The following is a 24,309-nucleotide window of genomic DNA, read 5'->3' as shown; positions in this document are numbered from 1 at the left end:
TTGGGAAGAAAAACATTTAATCTTCAGCTGCACATTCCTTACTAATGCACATAAATCAGAAGTGTGAATTTAAGGGGGATATTCAGTAGGAAACTCTTTTACAAACGCAATCTATCTTTTTCAATTAAAGGGTGACATAGCGCTACCCGATTCAGCTTTAACAGATTCCTAATCTCTTCTATCTTTGCATAATCGACAGTCCAAGAAAGGCAAATGTAGATGATGAGTTGTAAACTATTTCCTTCTTTTTGATGTGCTCCGTCGTTCAGCTTCTTGCTCAGCAACTCGAACATGGAATTCTGCTTCAAGCATCTCATGTACACCAAGGTTCAAAGATAAGCTCAGGGTAACTGTCTCCATTACGGAGTCCAAATTAACCATGAAGCCTAAAGCTGAGAATACCGTGATGGCATTTGCTATCCTGCATATGTATTGTCTTCTTTCCAGTGGTGTATCAGTTGGTTCTTCACTAGAACCTGGTAAGCTTGATGAATGGGTGTTCTGTGGATCAGACTTATTTACTTGATCCTCCACCATGGCATCTTTTACATCAACGTGTTCCCCAACCCAAATTAATCCATTGCAGCCAAAAATCAAGTCAACTCCATACTGATCTAGATGGTGGAAATGCTGTTTACGCCTTTTCACTAGATATGGAGGGATTTTGAGTAGTTTCCCTCTTTCAAGCTATTAAAAAGGAAAAATAGAATTGTTCAGAAGAACCCAACCACTAGAAACACCAAATCATCCGAGCATATATTCTCAAACAAATTGATAAATAATGTCTGAAATCTGAAATATATTCAAGGGCATAAACAAAAAATGCAAGGCTTTGGTGAAAAATGAACATTTCATTCCACCATCACCCCATGAAAAAGAGACGTAACATGATGAGAAGCAACTGAAAAGTATAACTCTATGTGATGGTGATGTCAGCATATAAAAGGCCTTCTTGCCAGCATTTAAAGCAAAATAATAATCTAATGCAGATCATATCAAGGTCCTCTGTATTCTCTATTCAAACTTTATGGTTAGATTCATCTGCTTTGGTAAAAGTTCTGCCGTTTGTACCATGGGGTTTTAACTAATATTGTCCTTTATATTCACAGATAGATCCAATCCTTTAAAATATAGACACAGTTAAAATATATCATCTCTCAAGTTTGATAACATTAAGCAGATTTGGTCAAATTAACAGGAAACAAAATATATGCGGTCTAGTGTGGGGTTTGGGCAAGAGCTCAAATTAATATTTGAAGATACTAATTATTTTGTAATCAATTATCATATTGTTAGGGTACTTATTATATTTCTTAAATGTTGCGAATTAATGGTTAAGATATCGGGATTTGGTTCGCCTAGACAGTGGTATTGAGTGTAATTTGGGACATAACAAAGAACTTGTTAGACCATGGAAAATTAACATTAACTTCAGAAATTTTCATCAGACACATCATGTTCCTGCTTCCTACAAGCAAGCAACTCCATCCCAGCTTTTATGGAAGATTATTTTACGCTTTTTTAAATGGAAAAAGTTTAATCCATGGTTTTAATTAACCATAAATCCATCTACCTAAAGTCTCTTGTGAATGCTAGAAACGTGTATCCCCCACCTTGTGGAGATTGAATGTTGAATCCCAGTCCTACTCTCACGCCAAGCTTTTATGGTCAAACAGGTAGGGGGGGGGGGGGGGGGGGGGAAGGTTAGAGAAATGAGGTGTCTATTTCCAACCTGATAATCAAAACAACTCTGAAACAAAATTTTATGTTCTAATTTCAATTATGAAAACACACCTTTCCATACTTTTGGCTTCTAGCTTGGAGGTGTAGACTCCCATCATGTTGGAAACCACGGACTTCAGCCTGAAGATGGACAATTTCGCTTGGATTACCATACTTGCAGAAAATAAAATAAAATAAAATAAAAGGAGCAAGGACAGACGAGACATAATTGCATTCATCATAATCCACTGATGCATGCCACACCTAAAATGGTCCCTTCAAGAATTTGATAAATAGTCAAAGGAACTGGGGAGCTTACACAGATGACATCATTCTCCACAAATATGCTTCGCATATTGAGTTCATCAACTGCTGTTCGCCGCCTCTGGAATTATAGAATAAGAGGAAGTAGTTAATTTTAGTATGACTATGACTATGACCATGACTATTAGTAAGATCTAAAAGAATGCAACATAATGACAGAAATCCAGGGAAACAAAAAGGAAAAGGAAGTGTATATTTGCTTCAGGGGACAAACTTCGAAAGTTGCATCAGCTCTACAGCTCGAGCCACAAGTAAAGATCCAACTTCTATAGACATGTCACCCTTCTAACTCTTTAGTTTCAATACCTTGGGAACTTCAAATCTCTTTAACACAAGCTTCAGGCTGTGGGCTTATTTATTGAACAATAATAAAAGTTATACTAGCCTGATAAATTCACTGTACTGTTATTATAAATTTAGAGAATGGAATTGGGGAGAAACTTGTTGCCCATGAAGATCTAATTATTTGAATGTTGAGACGTGGCAGTGTTCTTTAAAATATGAGATTCTGCATAGAGTTAAAACCTGGACAAAGTTTATTCTATTCTGGAAGGCAGAAGTGAATCCTTTACAACCACAGGTCCACAGCAAATGTGCCTCAATCCCAAACAAGTTGGGGTAGGCCATATGAATCCATGCTATCTTGGACTTATAGATCCATTGGGCTATTCTATTCATGTTACCAAAGGAAGTTAAAGAGATGACTTCTTCAAAGTGGACCAAAGTTGGTTCCCTGCTGCTAAAGTGAAATAGACTAGGGTCTTTAAGCCTCACAGGGGGAGGGGGTTGAAACCGAAGAATTTGGAAAAATGATATAAAACAGCCATAGGAAAATCTTTTCAGCTCTTTTTTCTCTAGGATTTCAATATGCAGGGTCAAGTGGGTACATAGGGTGGAATAGAATAAAGGAGGTCCTGATTTCAGTGCTCAACAGATTCCTTATAAATGTTTCTTTACATGCAGAAAAGATGCAATAAGGACTCCAAATTACACAATCTTGACTAGTGAATTATCCAGCAAATATAACCATCACATCATGGGACCAAAATCAATTCAGAGATCATGCTCAAATGGGCTTAGTGATATTGTAAGCAATAACCTGAATACCGTCTGGAAGATTCATTGAGGAGAGCATTAGTACAGCGTCTTGGCTGAAATTAATTTCCAACCTCCATCTCTTTGGAGCAACCTTAACATCAAGAATATTAATAATCATTAGATAATATCTAACCGCAAGAAATCATTAATATTTCTTGCCAAAGTAAATGAAAACAAGTAAAAATGAGGACACATGTGTTCTTTTCCTTTATGTTCTCTTAAGTGCCCTTTCATTGAAATTCAGCACCAAAGGCAGTGGCGGAGCCACCCTATCTTTAGGGGGGTCGTCCGACCCCCCTTCGGCGGAAAATTATATTATTTTTACATGGTTAAAATAATTTTTTATGTATATAGTAGATGTCGAACCCCCTTAGGCTACTTCGTGTGTCTATTTCTTCAAATTTTGAACCCCCTAATTAAAAATTCTGGCTCCGCCACTGACCAAAGGCATGCACTATTTAGATTATCCATATATTAAATTATTAATGTGAAGGCTTATATATTTCTCTAACACACGGTAGACTGAAAAAACCCACCACTATTATGATCATACTAGGGAAACCTGAAGAGCAACAGAAATAATTTAACTGTCTATCCTATCCCTTACAAATACCTGGGGATACATTAGGAGAGACTTGCATTTTGCTAAGTGAACTGTGAACAAAGTACTCCCGGGGTTCGGCAGGGTAAGGAAAGAATAGTATATTGAAAAGAAGTTGTTCCAAGCCTTGAACTCATGACCTACCAGTCACCAAAAAGAGCAACTTTACCATTGCAACAGGTCTCGACTCTCTTCTTAATTGAGGTTTCTAACTACTACAGTACTACCCAAAAATACCGATTCAATCAACTAGAAACAAATTGTCATAAGACTAGCAGCAAACTTCTAATTAAAAGCACTTAAACATAAAAGGAGCATAGATTACCCAAATTTTCAATAACCTTGGAAGAAACTGACATAAGAGCCAGCAGCAAATAAAACACCTAAACATGAAAGGAGCAAACTTGACAAGAAACTCATTGCAGGGAACCAGAGACTCACCTCAATAACACGGCCGACTATAATATCACCAATCTCCGGCTTATACCTACATTAAAAAAAAAAAAAAAACTTTTTTTCACATTAAAATCAAGCTTAAAAAACTAACTAATCAGCAAAATTCAAACTAAAAACACTAAACCTGGCCCTTAAAGGTCTAACATAAACAAGCTTATTCACCCGCTCAACCACTCCACATACACTTGCAACAACATCATTGCCCATCTCCAACGTCCCATGTCCTCTTCATTCAACAAACAAAAATGGGTCAGATACCAAAAATCGGGAAAATGAAATCAACACCCATTTTCTTAATTTGAACAAAAAGGGGTTGTAAAGTAGATACAGATGATTCATATAGCAGAACCCCAACTACTTACTTAAGGGCAGCATCTTCGTCGACTGGAATTTTGTCTGCAACAATGACAGTGGCATTGGAATTAAGCTTTGAAGAAAGGGATTCCAATTGCGCTAATGCTTTTTCTAATCTTAGCTTTTGGGTGTTGCTGAAAGATAACTGTATGCCTCTCATTTTTCCTGATTTTGTGAAGAGAAGGAAGAAGAAGAACTACTGGTGCAGAAGAAACCCTAAAACCTCTCTTAAACCCTGTTTGCCAAGCTTGGACTATGAAATTAGCAAAAAGATTTTTTAATTTTTTTTTTAAGGAGTTAAGTTATTTTACATTTTTTGGAGCAAAAGCACAAAATTTATATTTTCCAAAGTTTTTTTTTCTTAAGAATGGAAAGATTTTATTTATTTAATAATAAGGTTCATTTATACAAAGAGTAACTGATCTAAACGTTTAATTCCAGAGCAGTTATTATAAAAGAAGGAGATGCTTCATAAACAAAAGGTTAGTTATTGTTCGTATTTTTTATTTCTACTACATTAGCCTCCCTTGGTATGTGCTTCAGTGATGATTCTTTTGTGTAGGAGTAATGATTTACGATCATCATAAATATATAGATGTGAGTAGATGCGATTATTGCTACTTAGGGGTCGTTTGGTAGAGTGTATTAGGAAAAATAACGCATGCATTAGCACTGTGTATTACTAGCACCTTGCATTAGTTATACACTCTATTGTGTATTAAAGTGTGTATTGCTAATACCATGAATTTCTAGGTATTAGCAATGCAATGGTTTTAATGCATGCATTAGATTAACTAATGACAAAACTACCCTCTATTAATAATAATAATAATAATAATAATAATAATAATAATTATTATTATTATTATTATTATTATTATTATTATTATTATTGTAAAAGAATGTGGGGGTATTTTTGTAAATAAATATTTTTTTAATAGTCTTTATACAAGGCTTGCTATTTCCAATACATCAAACCAAACAAGGTATAAGAAATAATGCAAGCATAACTAATGCAAGCATTACTAATGCTTGCATTACTAATGCATGCATTACTAATACATCATATTCAACATTATTCTTATACACTCTACCAAACGACCCCTTAGAGTGTTGAGTAATACCTAGAAATCGATTTCTACCAACGATTGTTTAATATTATTTCTTTGAGCTTGGTTCAGACCATGAAGCAAAGCTAATAATTCTGCATGATAGGCGTTTTCAACTTTTACTTTGCATGCAAAACCTGCAATTTAAATATTTCCCAAGTTATCTCAATACAAAAATCTCTTAACATGTCTTTATTTTGTAATTTTATTTTCCATATTAATTAAATGAAAATTGAAAAACTTAATAAAAATTTAGCATAGTAATAAATATTTTAGATTATTTATTAAAATAATAGTAATCACAAATTGGTTCAAATATCACTGTTAAGGGTGTTCATAATTTGGAAAAAAATCAATTCAAACCTTTAAAAAATCAAATCAGCCTGATTTTATTTGTGATTGATTTGATTTTACATTTTAAAAAATTGATAATATTTAATTTAATTTTGTTTTTCTTCCAAAATATAGAAAAAATAATCAAATTGAACCGACAAATTATATACCTACTATTTATAATTTTATATACATAAATATATAGTTTAGATTTTAGTGCATAAACATTCATATTTTATCACTCTAGCAATTGCTCCTGAGTCCTGAATATGGAAATGTTCTAACTATTTTAATTTTTAAGTTTCCACGAGTAATTTACACCAATGCACTTTTTATTTATTTGCACTACTTTATAATCCGGTTTGGATATGATAATTGCAAACAATTATGGTTCGATTAAAATTCTGATTTGTTTCATAATTTAAAATTATAAATCAAATACCAAATGTCCATTATATTCCTAATAGGGGTGTTCAAATCGTTCCATAATCGATAATCGATAAGTCAACCGCAAAATTAGCTTATTAGTATTGAGTTATTGAATAAACGTTTGGTTAATGGATTAGAATTTTATAATCAACGGATTATTGGTGTGAAGGCGGATTATTCAATTTCCTTTTCGGTTCATATATTAACTATTATATTACTATTAATCTATATCTTTTAGCAAAATTTATAATTTAACTGCATTGAAAATAGTGAAAAGAACTCCTTGTTCATGAAAAAAAAAAGGTAAAGATTAGCCGATACATCGTGTGATAACTGTTTGATAACTGCTAATCCGTTATTGAACCAACCGATAACCTGGATGACACAAAAAAAATATAAGGGTCCTTAGAATAATCCTCCATAAGTTGTTGTGTCCCTCACAATTATACCTAACATTTTTATCCTTCCATTTTCTTTTATGAATCAATGATTTGTAACCTCTCTTAACCAGCCTCTAATGGCTGCTTCTCTTTCCTTTCTCCTAAACTTAACATTAATATTATTACTATTTCAAATGCAAAGAGCTGGATGGCCTTTTGGAGCCTTTCTTCTTCTCTTCCTCTCCTTGGCCTCCTGTCTCTCTTGCTTTCCCATCAAACCTCCTTGATCACAACCACAAACACCGACAACGTTAACATTCAGGTGTCAGATGGACGGGTTGGGTCAAACTCTTCTGTATTCCGTGAGGCCCCTGCATTTCGCAATGGGGAGACTTGTGGTAATAATTTGGTCATGGATCGAATTCATGTGGCCATGACACTTGATGCTAATTATTTGCGAGGTACTATGGCTGCAGTGTTATCGATACTCCAACATTCAACGTGCCCTGAAGATGTCACGTTTCATTTCCTATGGGTAAGACATGAGCATGAGGTGTTTTCGAGTATTAAGACAACATTTCCTTACCTTAATTTTAAGGTGTATCGATTTGATGTCCATAGGGTACGTGGCTTAATTTCTAAGTCTATACGTCAAGCTTTAGATCAACCTTTGAATTACGCGAGGATTTATTTGGCTAATTTGATACCTAATGAGGTGAAACGCGTTATTTATCTTGATTCTGACCTTGTCATGGTTGATGACATCGCGAAGTTATGGAAGGTTGATTTAGGTGACAAGGTTTTGGCAGCACCCGAATATTGTCAAGCAAATTTCACCGTTTATTTTACTGAAGCGTTTTGGTCTGATCCGTATATGCCAAGAACATTTGAAGGGCGAAAACCGTGTTATTTCAACACAGGGGTGTTGGTAATGGATGTGGATAAATGGAGACATGGAAATTATACGAAAAAAGTAGAGGATTGGATGGTTCTTCAAAAGCAAAAAAGGATATATCAATTGGGGTCATTGCCTCCATTTTTGCTTGTTTTAGCAGGAAATATAATGCCAATTGATCATAGATGGAATCAACATGGATTAGGTGGTGATAATGTTGAAGGTAAATGTAGGGAATTGCATCCTGGACCAATTAGCCTTCTACATTGGAGTGGCAAAGGCAAGCCATGGTTGAGATTGGATTCAAGAAAACCGTGTGGCGTTGATCATCTATGGGCTCCTTATGATCTTTACCGTTCCTCTAGACATTCATTCGAGGAGTAACATGTCACAAATGACGGATCCAGGATACATAGATATCTAATGAATTTCTTAATATCAAAAAAAAAAAAACATATGAGCAAAAGCTACTGAGTTCATGTGGACCCACATGTTATCCTGTAGATCCGCTCTGATGAGTCAATCCATGGCACAAATGCTGAAACATTTATATGTAAGGTTTGAGGGAAGCATGTTTTGCATTAGGAAGAGAAGCAAGCATCAAATAAGAAAAGCAAAAAAAAAAAATTAAAAAAAATTGTCAAAGTGAGAACATAAATAGATACTTCATAGTTTATTTTTGTTAGTTTCTAACACATGATCATTTTATGTATTATAAAGAAAGATGGTTATAAGCAAAGAATCACAATGATTAATTCCTCTTATATACTACACTATAGTTTGTTTTTGTTAGCTTCCAAGTTCCAACACATGAATATATAATTACAGTATCTATAATTAGCTTTACTATATTTTTAAATTTGATTAAGATGGCTAGTGTTGTCATACTCTGTTAACTCTGTTTCCTCCTTCATTTCTCTCTGGTTTGAGTGTTCATCGATCAGGTAGATCTATATATTAGATGAGACTTAACGCAATCACAAGACAAGTAAACTTTCGTATTCCTAGGGGGATGTGCAGCCTTAGATTTTGAAAGTCAATTTCAACGTAAAGATGAATCAACCAGCCAACGATGTTGTTGAATATGTAAAGAAAAGATCACTAAAATTTCAACAAATACAAAATCATGAACGCGTAATTATAAAGATGTAATGTATTTAGTAGTATAAATCCATCAAGTTTAAATCTTGGATATAACTTCTGACGAAAAAAGAAGTAGAAGACAACTATACGCGAGAAATAATTATAGTAGCTAAGTTTTCTTGACCGGATCATTATTGTAAGACTTGCGTAAAGCTTCCTTCTTACTCTTTATGAAGGCTTCCGTCTTCTCATTAATGTTGGAAGCCACGTTTATAAAATGTCTTCGTCTTGCTGGTGATGTCGATGTTGGTGTTGGTGTTGGTGTTGGTACTGATGGAATTTGCTTAGCTTCATTTCTTTTTTGAGTTGTTTCTTTGATGCTCACGATTTTCTTTGGTCCAACTATCTCCATGTGTCTGAACTCGATTTCTATAGCACCATTCATATTTTTGATTTCTTTTGGTGATTCAATAGGGATTTGATTGCCCATAGTCACCCAAATTGTGTTGATGATGAAGTTAAAGAGGCGATTGCATATGCTTGATGATTGAGAATTATGAATTTGGCCTCTTTTGTCCATTGATTTTTATGTTGTTGATGGACTTACTGTTTGTGGTACTAGCAAGTAGTAGCATGTGTATTATTAATATATGATGAGCCAAAAAGTTGAAAACAAAATGATTCTATTCTTAGTGAGTTGGGCAACATTAACACCTTTTTTTTTGGTAGTGTGATTCTTTGCTCTATCTACCCAAAAGCATTTTATCCTATCCTTTATTTATCCATCTTCCTTGGATGGAAAATGTTTTTTCTTGAGGTGAATCTTTTTACTTATTTTTTTTGGTGTAGATTAAGTCAGTAGAATACTTTCCTCTCTCCCATATTAGTTGATCGTTATACTAAAAATAGTTGTTCCATATTAGTTGTCCATCTTACTAAATCAAGAAAATATTAATTAACTTTTTTCTATATTAGCCTTCAAGTAATTCTTTTTGAAAGTGTTTACATTTGTTTGTAAAATTTCGGGAAAAAGGTCTGAAAAATACTTCAACTTTGGCCGAAATTGTTTTTACGATACCAAACTTTATGAAGGACCTTTTACCCCATGCACTATTTAATAGTGTATTTTAAAGGTGTATATGTGCCCACGTGGACACATTACTATTTATAATGATGCAATATTTATGATGTCCATGTGGACACATATATACCTTTAAAATACACTATTAAATAGTGTAGGGGGTAAAAGGTCCTTTCCAAAGTTCAGTATTGTTACAACAATTTCGATCAAAATTCGAATATATTTCAGACTTTTTTCCCTAAAATTTCCAAGAAGTCTTTTACGGGGCGAATTGGTAAAATTATCTTCCAACTAATATGGGACGAAGTGAGTATGTTGTTTGAAGAACATTTCTATGTAACAATAATCTAGACAAGGATGGGGCACAACGATGGGATTGGTCAAATAAAATATATTTTTTCTGAGAAAGTATTTTTATTTGACCAATCAAATATGAGAAAATTAAAATTTTCATAAAATATTTTCTTTCATACTAAAATGATATAATTATATATAAAAAAATTATACCATTACTATGAGTGCGAGGGTGAAATTGATTACGGATTCTGCCAAACTTAATATCTTTAATGTAAACTTTGTATTTGTCGATCATAACTCAATAACTAAAAAGGACTAAAGTTTTGAACTCATACACTTGGAAATCTATCTAGATCCGCCTCAGCGTTACTAGAAACTTAAAAGACAAATACACCCTTTTCTTAGCATAATTCACATTTCAATCTTCAAAAGATAAATGTCTCTGTTAAATGTCACTTTTACATTATTGTATCTATTTGCAGGTTCCTTCCATTCATGTACTCAGAATCTTGAATTTAAACCGTATATTTCCCTATTTGTTGCACATAAGTTATTCTTCATTACTTGACCATTTCTTACGTAAGTTACACATACATCAATTTGTTGGTGTAACACACAATTGGTCACACATACAATGTTTGAGTAGTTACATAAGTTATTCTTCGTTATATTAATTGGATCTAGTTGGTCACACATACAATTGACGTCACATATATTCAATCTCTGCTTTGGAAACACGTATAGTTAAAATCAGATACTATATTCTCATGATTTCAATTAGGATTAGATATTAATGTGTGTGATCGATATAATATATTTATGATTATGTATTTTCGTACCATATATACAAGATATATTTATGTGTATCTAAAAACTCATCAGTGACTAGTGAGACTCTCTCAATAGAGACGCCAACAACTACTTGACGTACGCATATAACATACATACAATATATAGTTTTAGGTGTTCGTTCCCCTCATCGCCCCCCGCCCCCATGCAGTGGCGGAGTTAAGAGGTGTCGACCGACACCCCTTTATCGGAAAATTACATTGTATAGCTAGAATAAAAATATATGTTTTATGTTTATATATTATATATTGACACTTCTTGGCTTCTACACGATTTTACTTCTTTATATTTTGACACTCCTAAGACAAAATTTTAGCTCCGCCACTGCCCCATGCATACACGAAACAAGTCAAACTTAAATTTTAGAGTGATTTCACCAACCAAGTGACTCAGTAATGCAAATACGAGAAGCACTAATCAAACTGAACGAAAGACAAAAAGAGTGCATTAGAATTCTCCGACGACTCTTTTTCACCCATGCGGGAGAGAAGTAAGAAAGAGAGTTGATTGAAACGAAGACGTTAATTAGGGATGCTTCAAGTGTGCATATAACCAATCTTGACTATTTTTTTAGGGATATGTGTATTTGAATGTCTCTCACTAAATATTAAATCCAAAATGTTGAAGTTGTGGTAACATACCTAGTTATTTAAAAAATATATAGGTATAATTTACTATAGGGAAAATTGTATATAATAGCAAATTATTAATTTAAATTAAATGATATAACCATAGTTTGATTTAATTGTACCCCATAGCAAACTGTTACTATTTCGCCTCTCTCCGTGGTGAATCTCGCTCGCCACTCTCGTTCTCGCTGGGTAGTCTCCCTCGCCTCTCTCGCTTTTATACAAACACAAATGTATAAAATGTGTTTGTTTTTGTATAAAGCGAGTGAAAATTGTATATATACATATATTTTAGTTCCCCTCTCTCAGATCTCAGATCTCGCTCGTCACTCTCTCTCGCCTCTCTCACTTTATACAAACACAAATGTATACATTGCGTTTGTGTTTGTATAAAGCGAGAGAAAATTGTATATACAAATACAAATACACATATTTTCGTCCTATACACTTATGATCTTTCCCTGCCCAGTTTTCTTTTGTCTTTCTCTCTTTCTCGCTTTATACAAACACAAATTATACAATTGATCTTTTGTATATGTATACCGAAACAAATTATACAATTGCTTTCTTTTATATATATATAGCAAAATATACATATTTATGTTTGTTATGGAGCACAATTATGTAAACTATAGCTATAGCGTACAAATATAATTTTTATGTTTGTTATATATGAAAGTTGCTCTTTTTTCTTAAATTTTCCCTTAAACAACACATTTTAGGCCCAACATTGTAAAAACAGTCCAGTATATGAAAAAGAGTGAGTCCAAAGCAAAACAAAGGCCCACCAATGAAGTCTTTCTCTGAGAATGGGAACTGCCAACTGGCAACAACATCGTCTTCAAGATTGACACTTTGACAGAACCGAATAATCACAACACTCAAATCGATTCTTCATTCCACTGCTTCACTAATTTATGGATTTCTTCAAATCCATCTTATCAGATGATCCGGAACCGGACCCTCCACTACCCAAAAAGCCCCAAGATTCTTCACCGGAACAATCACCTGAAAAGGAAGTTGACCCGGATCAGAATCTTGAAAAACCCAATTCACGATCTGATTCAACCGCCGACGACGGCGGTGATGGTGGTGTTTGGAGTTTCGGAGGTTTGTTGAAGACATTATCAACCCGATCGGAATCAGTACTCGAGACATACCGTCGGGATCTGCAGGAATTCGGATCCGGGTTGAAGAAAGAAACCGAATTGTTCCGTGAAGTAGCTAGTCGGGCTGTTAAGGATCTTCCTAACTCGATCGAGGTCGGAACTACAGTCAGCCACGCAATTGACGGCGTTATCAAATCGACAACTGAGATTATATCACAAGGTAAAGATACTCTTCTCGCTTCCTCTGATGCCGAACCCGAAACCCCAGATGCGAATCGGACCTTGAATTCGGGTCGGTACAGTCGGTTTGAATCTCAATTGATGAATATTCAAAGTGATCCGAATACGTTCTGTATGGATCCTGAGGATTTGGAGGAGTATAAGAAATGGAAATCTGAGTTTGAGTTGAAAGAGAAGAGTAAGGAAGTTGAGATTTTGATTGAAGAAAATGGATCTTTGGAAGGTATATACAAAAGGGTTGTGCCTAATGAAGTTGATAATGAGACATTTTGGTGTCGATATTTTTATAAAGTGTATAAGCTTAAGCAACAAGAGAGTGTAAGAGCTAATCTTGTGAAGAGAGCAATATCTATAGATGATGAAGAAGAATTGTCTTGGGATGTCGATGATGAAGACGATAATGAACAAGAGAGCATTGCCAAATCGAAAGTCGATGAGAAGGGAAAAGAGGGTTCTGTTGTTGAAAGCTCTGTCAATGATGTAAAGAAAGAATCTGCCACTCAAGATTCGACCAACGTTGCAAAGGAAGTGCCTGCTAATAAAAGTGAACCAAGCAAGCAGGATTCGACCAACGTTGCAAATGAAGTGCCTACCAATAAAAGTGAACCAATCAAGCAAGATTCGACCAACGTTGATAAAAGTGAACCAAGCAAGCAGGATTCAACAAATGTTGTAAAACAGGCCACTCATAGTGATGAATCACAAACTATAAGTTCAGCTGCTGTTGATAGAAAAGAAGAGAATCAGTCTAATGTAGATGGTGGTGGCAAGAGCAAGGTCGTAGAATCAGTTGAAAATAACAAAGATAGTAAGAAAGAAGACACTGAAGTTACTCTTCTGGTTAAAAAGGAGGAAGGGGTAGTAAAAGGTTCAGAGGGGAAAACTGATAAGGATGGATCAGGCAAAAATGGTGATGTCTCTATTGCTTCAAGTCAAAAGACTGGGGCCGATGAGGACGACTTGGATTGGGATGAGATTGAGGACGTTGACGGTATTGATGACAAAAAGGCAACTTCTCATGTTGCAAGCTCCAATAGAGATGATTTGAGGAAGAGACTTAGTGTTGAAGAGGACGATGAGGATTTGAGTTGGGATTGAAGATGATGATGAGCCTGTGAAAGCTTTTAGATTGTGAATCAAGCTTAAGATATGCAGAAAGCTGGATGTCAAAGCAGTCAGCACACAACAGAACTCAAGAACTAAACTTTAAAGCTTGAAACCTAGTAAAGTAAGATAATGTTTATTGCCTCAGGCAGTTTGTTTAATTGTGCTTCATGATTTTCATTCTTTTTATTGAACTTTTAGTTTAATAGTCGCGATTTCCATGTCCAGCTGTTCATTTATTATGTGAACATGTTTTGTGCCCTTAGTATACTTGGGAAATTTGAATGAAAGCAATGATGTTCATAGACAAAATGCTATCCCATTTTTCTGTTGCATTTATGAACTCCCCTGTGAAGTGTGTTCAGTTCTTTGGAATCATGTTATTAATGCTTACAATGTGGTATTTGTCCTGCTATCATGTTATCCCTTTGCGGTGCTTGATGTATATTCTTGTGCAAATTAAATGCTTTCTTAGTACGTTCCCTTAGGTGGTCATTTACTCACATCATATCATAGCTTAATTTCTCGTTGGTCGACCAGTTTCAGCCACTTATATAAGCATAACAACAATAAAAGAAGGCAACTCTGCAGTCCGCAGAGAATGTTCATTTGGATAAAGCTTCTATTTGGGAGGAAGAAATGAAACGCGCCCCACCTTAATCAACATAACTAGCTTCTTTCTTCGGAAATCAGTGTCTGAAGGTGCATCAAGTTGTTGTGTTTATCTGTAATAACAGAAAGTGGCATTAAAAAGGGAAAGAAGGTAGGGTGGTCGAGTATAAACTAGATACAAAAGGGAAGTGCAGTCCTTCATGTCTATTGACAAGACTGGGGACTCGAGAGGAAGTTTAGACCAAATTTCACTTGGCATATACTGGAAGTGCCCTAAATACTGAGGCATTTTAAAGCAAAAACTGCATGCTGAGGGTGAATGGATCAATAAAGATGGAATTCGGTTCAGGAAACATGAAAACCAAATATAATAATTACCTAAAAAAAACGACTATTACTGGCCTTCAACATATGATCTGGGAAATGATAACTTAAAGACAAGTATTTTGTTCACAAGGTAATGTAAGTTTTATAACTAGAAAACATAGTACCAAGGAGGCTGAATCAATAATACAGTTAGTTCAATTGTGCTAATTTCCATTCTTCGTAAATTTTCTAGTTTGAATCAAGATTGTTATGTCCAGTTCTTGATTTATAAAGTGAACATGTCTTTATAAAATTGGGATGTTGAGGCTGTATCAGTCAATAATGATGAATTCCAGATAACCACATAAACCAGACATAGTTAATTACCTAAAATGATTCCCTACTGACCTTAAAAGAGACTGGTGTAAAAATGAAAACTTTAATACAAAATTCAGCCTGTTGTTTGGCTAATATACACTCCATTTACCTAAGCTCAGTAATCTCTAAAGCCTATCACATAGGTGAACAGGTATAGCAGCCAATGCCTAGTCTCTACGTAAATAAAAAAGAGAAGGAAAACCTTTGAAAAACCATAAGAAAAAAGAAAGCAAATTCATGCTCACTCATTGTACACAGTAGGAGAAAGCCCCTTCAGCTACAAAGGGTATTTAAAGACTTCAAACTGGAGAATCTATGGGGATTTGCCATCAAGATCCAAACTTGGTTCTGAAGCGGTCTCTGATTTAGGCGAGTCACCAGGGGGAGGTAGTGCAAGGAACCGTCCTCTTTGAGCACGTGGTGGAAGATGCTTTGCAGGTTTTCTGGATCCACCATTCCATGGCAGAAATACACCAGTACCACCACGAGGAGCCCTCCGGGGATTCATAACTACTGGACGCAGTGGTGCCAGCATAACCACCGGAGATCGAACAACACCCCCCCATTTGGGGATCATATCCATTGGCTCATAACCATTGTGTGCTCTATTTGCAGTTGCATATTGTGTTGGAACACCAGGTTGCCATATGGTCATGGCTCTAGTCAGAGGAGCAGCTTCTGAAAAGTTGTTTCCCATCTCTGTTCTGACTTTGAAGAATGTGATCGTAACTCTTTTGTTAGGAGATGAGCACATAGCATGTCTGGCCATATCAGCACTGTTTCCCCTCATGACCAAAAGAGACCTGCAAATATTAAACAACAGGTAGCAAAACCAAACATAAGAATGGTCATTTGTTTTAGAGGGATGATCATCAATGGAACTTCAACAAAAATTGAAGAAAATATTTCATGTTATGGCTGAAACTCCGGCAAAGTCCATTCATCTATAAAATAAGATTGTAATTACTGAGCCAATCTGAACTACAGAGCAAAAGCTTCATCAGTGTAAAGAACCTACAATAAATGAAGTACATACCCCTCTTTTAGAGAAAGCATGAGCGAGCCTTTGTAGTTCCCTTCACTGTCGGATACAAGTGTTCGCCCAAATGCCATCATTGAGTCAGCTAGGACAAGGGTGGACACTGGCTGTTCCAAGTGAGGTGGTTTCAGGAAAGGCTGTGAATACTCCCCCTAAAATAGCAGCAGACAAGCATTTAGGCTTCATTTTTATACTGATAAAAATGTTGCAGGCCAACATAACTCTAGAATAAATGCAAATACCTCATCAAAAAAGTTGATGATGCAGCTGTTAGGTCTTCTATTCTCTGATATTAGATGCCACTGAATCAGGTGGTTTATGACACCTTGCAGAAGGGCTGGAATGGGCTCATTGTGACCTGAAAGTTGGCATTTTTCCAAGTTATGATAGGTATGAAAGAATTAGAACTGGAGATTAAAGTTGAGGAGAATTGGGGGACAATGGTCAAATCTTGTAAAACCACAAATAGCAACAACAGGTGGTATGTTTTAAGACGCGTTTTTACTTACTCTTCTGACATGCGGCGTCCTCTTTTACATGCTCAAAAATTGGTGCACCAAGCTGAATTAGCTCTCTTTTGCTGCCCTTCACCTGCTGGTTGTACAGAATAAAGGTTTCACCTGAAACACAGTCACAGATCAATCAGGAACTTATCCAAGATCACACATTGGAGAAGTAAATAGTAAATCAGACTTGACATTGCTGGTGTCGCAAAACTTGACAAGGCTACCAAAAAAAGAAGTAAAAGAAGTTTAACTTTAGTTGATGTTTTTGGTGCTTGTTTGATTCATCAGATTATAAGCAAAAGAGAAGTTTTAAGTGAACACAAAGTCAGGCATCAACCTCAAGCACCAAGTCACAAACAATGATTTTAAGGCTGCTGCAATTAGTCATAAAGAAAAAACAAATGCTCAAACCTGCTCCAGCAAACCTACAGAAGGTGTCCTTTTACTATCTCATAACTTCGCCCCAAAAAGGAAACAACAATAACTATAAAAGCGTCACGAATCACAGGATCCACCTGAGAGTTCACCATTTTGACCAGCAACTCGAAGTTCATTCACAAGGTCATCTAATTTAGAGATTTCATTCGTAGTAAAAACGTCTTCGAATAACTTGAGACCTCTCACAACATTCACCTGCCAGCAACAATGTAGGGAAGTTTAAGATCTTCACAACATTCATATCCTACCAAAATGGATGTAAAATAACAAGGAAATGGAGGACTTACCATATGTCCTTTGACTGGTTCCTTTGATACAAAACCCTTTGTCATCTTCATCTGGTCATGCCTCGCCTCGCAGTTTTCATGGTTTGTGCAAAATTCATCAGAATCCAGGAAATGCTGTACTTCTTGAGATCCTATAAAATAAAAGTAAGCAATTAAAATATGTGTATTCTCCATCCACAATGATGCAAGTAAAATTCCACTAGCTAGTTAGTTGAAGTAACGGATCACTGTAACATGCTTGATCATATATCTTGGCAATAACAAGAAACCTTGATAATGCATATTTGAAAGCAATTTCACTATGTCCATTGACAGTTTGACATGACCATTGTTACTCATTATGAGTTAGTAGTTTTTTTGCAGACACAATCTTTAACAAAGTTGTTAAGTGTGTTAAACGTAAATTTTTCAACAATATAAGTGCTAATACATTTAAAACATATTTTCAACTAATAAGTATATCATCAATAAACATATTACTCTGGTTATGAGTTAAATATTTTTCTTGTAGACACAATATTAGCATTGGTGTTAAGAGTGTTAGTTCTGGCTGAATTTGGCAAATGGGCAAAATTACGTCCCTTACCAAAAAAGAAAAGAAAAACTGAAAAATACAATACTCTTTTATCATGGCATAAAATGTAATCTATTTATCGTTGACCACGTTTATATTGATGGAAATGACACCATATATAACATTAAGCCACAGTAAAAGAACGGGGCAAAATCAACTAGTCCCCACATAATGATACCAAACAAGTGCTACAGTTCCAACTCCATTAGTGTTCACCTAACCAATATTAATAACACACAAAAAGGTAAGAGTCATGGGTGGAGCAACAATACTGTTTGTGAGTGCCGAACTCAGTAATTTTGATTCAAATCTTATATTTGTCTTTAAAAAATTTATCAAATCTGTATAAACTATTAATTTAGAATTCAATAACTTAAGATATTATAATCAACTGACTTCGCTGATCATTCTCTCGTAGTTTTTAAAGGTGAACTAGTAGATTGATAAATTGGTTAGCAACATGATCAAGTTATACCATTTGTTGCTAATATTAATGAGCATATTCGTTTTTAAAAGCATATACTAAGCAACAAAATCATTTTATAATATTAGTATATGTCTAATTTAAGACCAAAAAGATATAGAGGGGACAGAACTTTCCGGCGTTCCATTATAGCATTGCGACAAGAAAATGAAAGCAGCCAGCACTAACACTTGGAGAGGAAAGAGAGACAAGGCAGGTGGCCCACACTATAAACCTACCAAATGAATACGGAATACTACAACAAGTGCCTTGGCCCAAACCCCCAAAATTATTGGATCACACAAAAAGTGAACCAAAATTAAACAGTCCCCCCAAAGACAACTGGGTGATTTAAGATTTTTTCCTCGATACTCCTAACTTTTTTTATTTATTTTAGTATTGATCTTACATCTATATAGAAAATATATTTTCACTAATAAGCCTGCAAATAGTAATAGTACTGGACCAACCTTCGCACGTGAAAATCACTATCTCGTTAATCTCTCAATCATTTTATTGATTATGTGTCTATATGATCTTTTCTTTAAATCGAGCCGAACTAAGACACAACTTGGAATGGAAGTAGCTCAGCCCACTTGCATTATTCAATGAAAGCTATTCAATCGCCTTCAATGATGATATACTTTCTTGAACGGCTGTCTAGTTAATAAATTAGGCCACCACATAAACTAAAATGATGAAAGTATTCTTTTATTATTTGTATCTAGAGTTCAATGGCCAACTTATAGCTAATATTATTTTCACAAAACGAACTTGAATTAATATTAACCAACCTAATGAATTAGGTTAGTCAATTCCAGCCAAAACTTTAGCCAAACCCTAAAGCCAACAAAAACAGAGGTATGACGTTCGTCAAAACAGCACACGTTTGAGACCACAACTAAATAAAGTAAGAACAATTTAATGAGTCAATTCTGTCTATGATACCCACCTCGAGGCATCTATTTAACAGAGCCGTCTTCTTTTACCTAAATTTTTCTTCGTCCGTCTCAATTTATATGAAACACTTTAAAAAAAATATCACATTTCTTCAATTGAAAATAACTTAACTTAAAAATTCTCTTTTTATTCGCTCAAATATTAGACCATAAATTTATATCAAGTCAAATATTGGTACAGTGAAACTCACTGTGTTTCTGAATTCTGATTCTCTGCTGCACCTAAAAACACCTAAAATTACAACACCCCTTTTCCCCCACATTGGTTTTGTCAAAACTTTTTTCCTATATAAAACATTGGGAAATCAACAGCATTTAACTAAAGTTTTCATTTCCAATTCGAAAGAGAAAATAACGGATAAAGGGATTGACATTGGAATTGTAAAGCTGAAAAAGTCATCCCTAAAAATCTGAATATTTTGGTCTTCTTTTGAAAATAAAGTGGTCGAGAAGGATGACAACTTTCACTTGAATTTCATCACACCAAATTGGGTTTTGGCTTGAAAACTTTGACAGAAAATTTTCACGTCATTTTTTTTTTCAGTTTGTCAAAAAAAAAACTTACTATTTTCTTTCTTTAAACAGAAATGAGAATTTTCAACCATCAGAAGGAAAAAAAACCTTCTGCTAGAGAGCATTTTTTTTAAAAAATTTATACGTGGAGCGAATTTAAGTTAATTGAATTTGTAGGTTTGAAATATTGAATGGTTAAATTTAAGGAAAAAGAAGAAATTTCCATCATTTCAAATTCAAGAATAAGATATTTTTCCCTAGATGAATTAGATTGAGATCCAAAACCAATAGTCAGATTCAACGTGAAAGAATCAACATATTTAATATGTTAAGTCCGATTTCATTTTATTTTTTTTAAATAAAGTTTTACCTTTTTCCTAAGAAACAACATAAAATGTTTTTTAATATCAAATTATTTTCTAATAAAAACTTTTAAAGCACGTCCGAAAAAGTCAAAATTCCCTAGTAATAGTAACTGCAATCTAAAATGAATTTCAAGATAATTAAGAAAAGAACTTTTGAAACTATACTCTCTACTCTGTTTCTACGCGGACCGTATATTTTATTTTGTGATGTGAAATTTGCCAAGAATGACATTAACTATTAAAACGTGAGTTGTGGTAGAATGATAATATATTAATACTTAGATAAAAATTCGGATTCAGAAAAAAATTGCGTCAGCCTCATAACTGGGTCCTACAGTGGTAAGGCTTAACCTCCCTTAATACTACACTAACATACCCAATTAAATTTCACGAATTTAAAAAGAATAGATTATAAGTGGCTTTTACACAAACAAATCAAAGTAGTAATAACAGCAAAATAATACGGAGCAGATATACAAAAAAAACTGTGACAATAACAATCAGATACGATCAGCTAAACAGATTAAACCACAAATTTTTGATACCTTAATGTAAATATCAAACATCGAAAAAAAAAACAAAAACTTTAACGGCAAAGACATATGAATACTTATATGAGAACAAGCACAGAAAAGTCTCTTTCAAGAGATTATAAGAAAAACAGAGTAAAAAATTACATATAAGATTTAAAAATACACGAAGATTCTCTATAATTTTTTAATTCTTGATTATTGAAACACCGTTCAATTATTTGTTTTATGCACTTGAATCTTGGCTCAAGATTTTAAAATAAATAGTAATATATATATTTTTTAAAATCATTAAATACTTACCTGTATCCGTTATCTCACTTTCCGGCGATCCATTTGAATCATCTCTAACTGAATCTACATCCACCACTTCACCGCCTGCATTTTCCGACTCTTCATCGTGACAATTGATCTTCTCATTAAACGATTCCTTCACTACTTCGCTCTGTTTCACGTCGGCGACCTCGACTCTATCACTCACTTTTCTAGCAGCGAGTTTACGGAGTTCAAGCGTTACATCAGCAATCGAATAATACTTTTGCATCTGAAGAATCGGGATCCAATTCAGTCTCCGTCGATGTATAGCGGAGAAAACCGGTTCATACTCCGATCGGTCGCCTTCCAGCTGAGTGATATGATTACAAAGCGCATCAATAATCGCATTTGCAGCGGCGAATTCACCTCTGAACCACGCTATAATTGCATCCTTAGCGAATGTTTCCGACGTCATTGGAGGTTGTTGGATTACCGGAGCACCGGCAGTAGGGATAACCATAGAATTACCAAATGAAACTCGATCGGAATTCGCAACAACGCCGGCTGCCGGCGGCATCTTGAAACAGGCAGAGTTGAATTTTATGAGGTGAGTGAAAGTTTCCAGTATTTTTGGGGGGCAGCTGAAAATTTGTTATGTTGAATAGTCTAAAATTGTTGCAGCAGTAATGTATTTAGAGAGAGATTTTGGGGTTTGGAGGAGGGATTTGGTGGGTATTTAGAAGGCTTCTTTGGAGGCTTTTACAAAGAGATTTTGGGGTGGGAAGTCCGTGGGGGGTAAGTGGGCCATGTAGCACCCTGGCAAATTGTCAAATTTGAGTTTTTTAATTGCTAATTTATTTTTTATCGCAATAAGCGGGGTTAAAGAGAGAATAATGTGTACGTAGTCTTATACGTTATACCTATCTTCTAAAGATAGGGAAATTATTTTCAATAGATTCTAGAGTAAAACGTATTTACGTCGTTTCAATTCGTTTGTATAGTTTTGACTTGATACATAGTTTAAGAAAATAAAAAGAATTTATGATTCTTATGGTTTTAAAGAAAAGATACGTTCTATCAAATTGTGAATTAATCTTGAGGTTTTAAACATGCGAAGTAGAAAGTTTGAATTAAAGAGTTATTAAAAAAGAAGTATTTTTTTAGAACGGATTAAATAGGAAAGCAAGACGAATAAATTAAAACGGATAGAATAATAAAAATGAGTATGAAAAGGAATGTATAGTACTTAAACAGTCATGTTGAATATAATGAAAGAGAATAGTAACAACAATACATAATGCTGTAATTGAAGCTAGAAAACAAGAAGTAATAATGAAATCGAAGGACAAAATGAGACATTCTCAATGCATTTAAAATTGCCGTACAAAATACAAGTTGTTTAATTAGTAATTTAAATGCATCAAAACAGTTGATTTTATTAATCCAAATTAATGGAAAATATCAAAAATAATATTTCATGATGTTAATTGACTATAATAACGTTATAATATGAAAAATCATACTCAAATTACCTCACAAATAAATTTTAAAAAACTATATGCGTTATTATTACTAGTTGAATTTGGCATTTTGAGATAAATTGCCAGAGTTACTTAAGCTATCTGTACTAATTAATGATAAAATCCTTCTACATGAATAATTAGGTCATTTAAGAAGTAAATACAAGCAAATCTCTTTTAATAAATACTATTAATATTGATGTCTCCATTTGATGTTTATATTAAATCAATAATATATGACGTACGTTTTTATGTATACTCACATTATTAATGCAATTAATATATATTATTTTATTTCTAATAATTTGATTTATTTAATTTCTAAACTTTTACCATGTAGATGAAATTCAGTAAGCCGTTTATATGGGATGGGGTCTTCCATTAGAACTTTTCTTCCTTACCTGTCGGCTCTCAATTTTTTTTAAAAAAACTAATAATAAAGTCACGAGTTATATGAATGGTAAAACTTACCTACGATTTAATTATGTGAATTCAAATAAATGTGGAAGAGCGGTGAAAGAGCAACGATAATAACAACTATTATTTAATTAATTAGATAAAAATCATTTACATGTTAATTTTATTTTGAAAAAGAGTAAGAAATAATAATATAATATAGCATATATACAAGTTACGGACGTTCAATAACAAAACAAACGAGTCAAACTAATCTTTTTTAGAATAAATATAATTTTCCAGTGTCAAAAAATAGCAATCAATATTAAAATATTTATTTTCACAATTTAAAATGAAAGAGAGTTAAAAAATTTAGAAGTATATACTTTATGTGGATTACACAAAAAGCTAGTAATTATTAAAAATTTGAGGTAGACTATATAATAAATTCTTGAAAGATTGTGTATTTATACCTTAAATAAATTTTAATTTAATGTAGAAAACATTTCATTAATGAATTATTAATTGACACAAACAATTACACTGTTTAGCTAAATTAAAATTTTATTTTATATATAAATATTATATTTTGATTCTCCATAATTATAAAAAAAATTGATTCTCCTTATTATAATTTTTTTTTATGTGTGACTACATTTTTATATTTTGATACTCTTTAATAAATTTTTGGCTTCGTCAGCGCACACAGACCACATGCATGCATAATACACGTAGTATTAAATTAACATAAGTTAAAATGATAAAATAATATTTAAACTTTCAGTAAAATACCTTTAAGTGAAAAGGATAAAATGTCATACAATGTAAAAATGTTTACATGACTGAAGAATTACGTCTACTGTTAATATTTGCAGTAAAATTGGGATATAAATATTTTTCACTCTAATTAATTTTAAAATAAGTTGTAATTAGTCAAATTACCACAACTTTCATTTTGTATTCTAAAAAAAATGGACAATTAATATCAGTTAACTTAAAATTACATTCATTTAGATTCAATCATAAATGAACCATAATAAATATTTACTTGCATCGAGTAAGCATTAGTAATATT

At 33.8% G+C, this 24,309-nt stretch overlaps 4 protein-coding genes across 4 annotated transcripts; 2 read left to right on the top strand and 2 right to left on the bottom strand.

The window, feature by feature from the left end:
- Positions 1–30: 30 nt before the first annotated feature.
- LOC125808300 (exosome complex component RRP4 homolog) lies at positions 31–4,812 on the bottom strand. The gene is made up of 7 exons (XM_049488025.1): positions 4,564–4,812; positions 4,326–4,427; positions 4,187–4,232; positions 3,146–3,235; positions 2,042–2,107; positions 1,795–1,863; positions 31–687 (listed from the first exon to the last, which is right to left on the bottom strand). The coding sequence occupies exons 1-7, from the start codon at positions 4,713–4,715 to the stop codon at positions 235–237; spliced, it is 978 nt and encodes a 325-aa protein (XP_049343982.1). The 5' UTR covers positions 4,716–4,812; the 3' UTR covers positions 31–234.
- A 2,111-nt stretch (positions 4,813–6,923) lies between these two features.
- LOC125808311 (probable galacturonosyltransferase-like 4) lies at positions 6,924–8,119 on the top strand. Its single transcript, XM_049488035.1, has one exon. It carries the CDS (start codon positions 7,015–7,017, stop codon positions 8,083–8,085), a length of 1,071 nt encoding a protein of 356 aa, XP_049343992.1. The 5' UTR covers positions 6,924–7,014; the 3' UTR covers positions 8,086–8,119.
- A 4,305-nt stretch (positions 8,120–12,424) lies between these two features.
- Positions 12,425–14,301, top strand: LOC125808256 (uncharacterized). Its single transcript, XM_049487973.1, has one exon. It carries the CDS (start codon positions 12,558–12,560, stop codon positions 14,085–14,087), a length of 1,530 nt encoding a protein of 509 aa, XP_049343930.1. The 5' UTR covers positions 12,425–12,557; the 3' UTR covers positions 14,088–14,301.
- A 1,135-nt stretch (positions 14,302–15,436) lies between these two features.
- On the bottom strand, positions 15,437–22,043 carry LOC125808195 (RNA demethylase ALKBH10B-like). Its single transcript, XM_049487920.1, has 7 exons — positions 21,367–22,043; positions 17,660–17,790; positions 17,450–17,567; positions 16,938–17,048; positions 16,671–16,786; positions 16,426–16,580; positions 15,437–16,192 (listed from the first exon to the last, which is right to left on the bottom strand). The coding sequence occupies exons 1-7, from the start codon at positions 21,893–21,895 to the stop codon at positions 15,703–15,705; spliced, it is 1,650 nt and encodes a 549-aa protein (XP_049343877.1). The 5' UTR covers positions 21,896–22,043; the 3' UTR covers positions 15,437–15,702.
- Between the last annotated feature and the right edge of the window lie 2,266 nt (positions 22,044–24,309).

Source organism: Solanum verrucosum, unplaced genomic scaffold, assembly GCF_900185275.1.
Source record: "Solanum verrucosum unplaced genomic scaffold, falcon-dt-bn FXZP01000234.1, whole genome shotgun sequence".
In the NCBI taxonomy this organism is placed as follows: Eukaryota; Viridiplantae; Streptophyta; class Magnoliopsida; order Solanales; family Solanaceae; genus Solanum; species Solanum verrucosum.
The sequence above is the reverse complement of the archived record's forward strand: the minus strand, read 5'-3'. Positions and strand labels throughout refer to the sequence as shown.

Bases quoted from the DNA above. Each gene is read 5' to 3' on its own strand.
- LOC125808256 (XM_049487973.1), top strand. From the start codon at position 12,558: ATGGATTTCTTCAAATCCATCTTATCAGATGATCCGGAACCGGACCCT.
- LOC125808300 (XM_049488025.1), bottom strand. From the start codon at position 4,715: ATGAGAGGCATACAGTTATCTTTCAGCAACACCCAAAAGCTAAGATTA. The intron at 4,428-4,563 runs GTAAGTAGTTGG...TGTTGAATGAAG, and splicing joins GACGAAGATGCTGCCCTTAA to AGGACATGGGACGTTGGAGA. The intron at 2,108-3,145 runs GTTATTGCTTAC...CTATAATTCCAG, and splicing joins ATCTTCCAGACGGTATTCAG to AGGCGGCGAACAGCAGTTGA.
- LOC125808195 (XM_049487920.1), bottom strand. From the start codon at position 21,895: ATGCCGCCGGCAGCCGGCGTTGTTGCGAATTCCGATCGAGTTTCATTT. The intron at 17,791-21,366 runs GTAAGTATTTAA...TTTATTTTATAG, and splicing joins AAGTGAGATAACGGATACAG to GATCTCAAGAAGTACAGCAT. The intron at 16,581-16,670 runs GTATTTGCATTT...CTGCTATTTTAG, and splicing joins TCATCAACTTTTTTGATGAG to GGGGAGTATTCACAGCCTTT.
- LOC125808311 (XM_049488035.1), top strand. From the start codon at position 7,015: ATGGCCTTTTGGAGCCTTTCTTCTTCTCTTCCTCTCCTTGGCCTCCTG.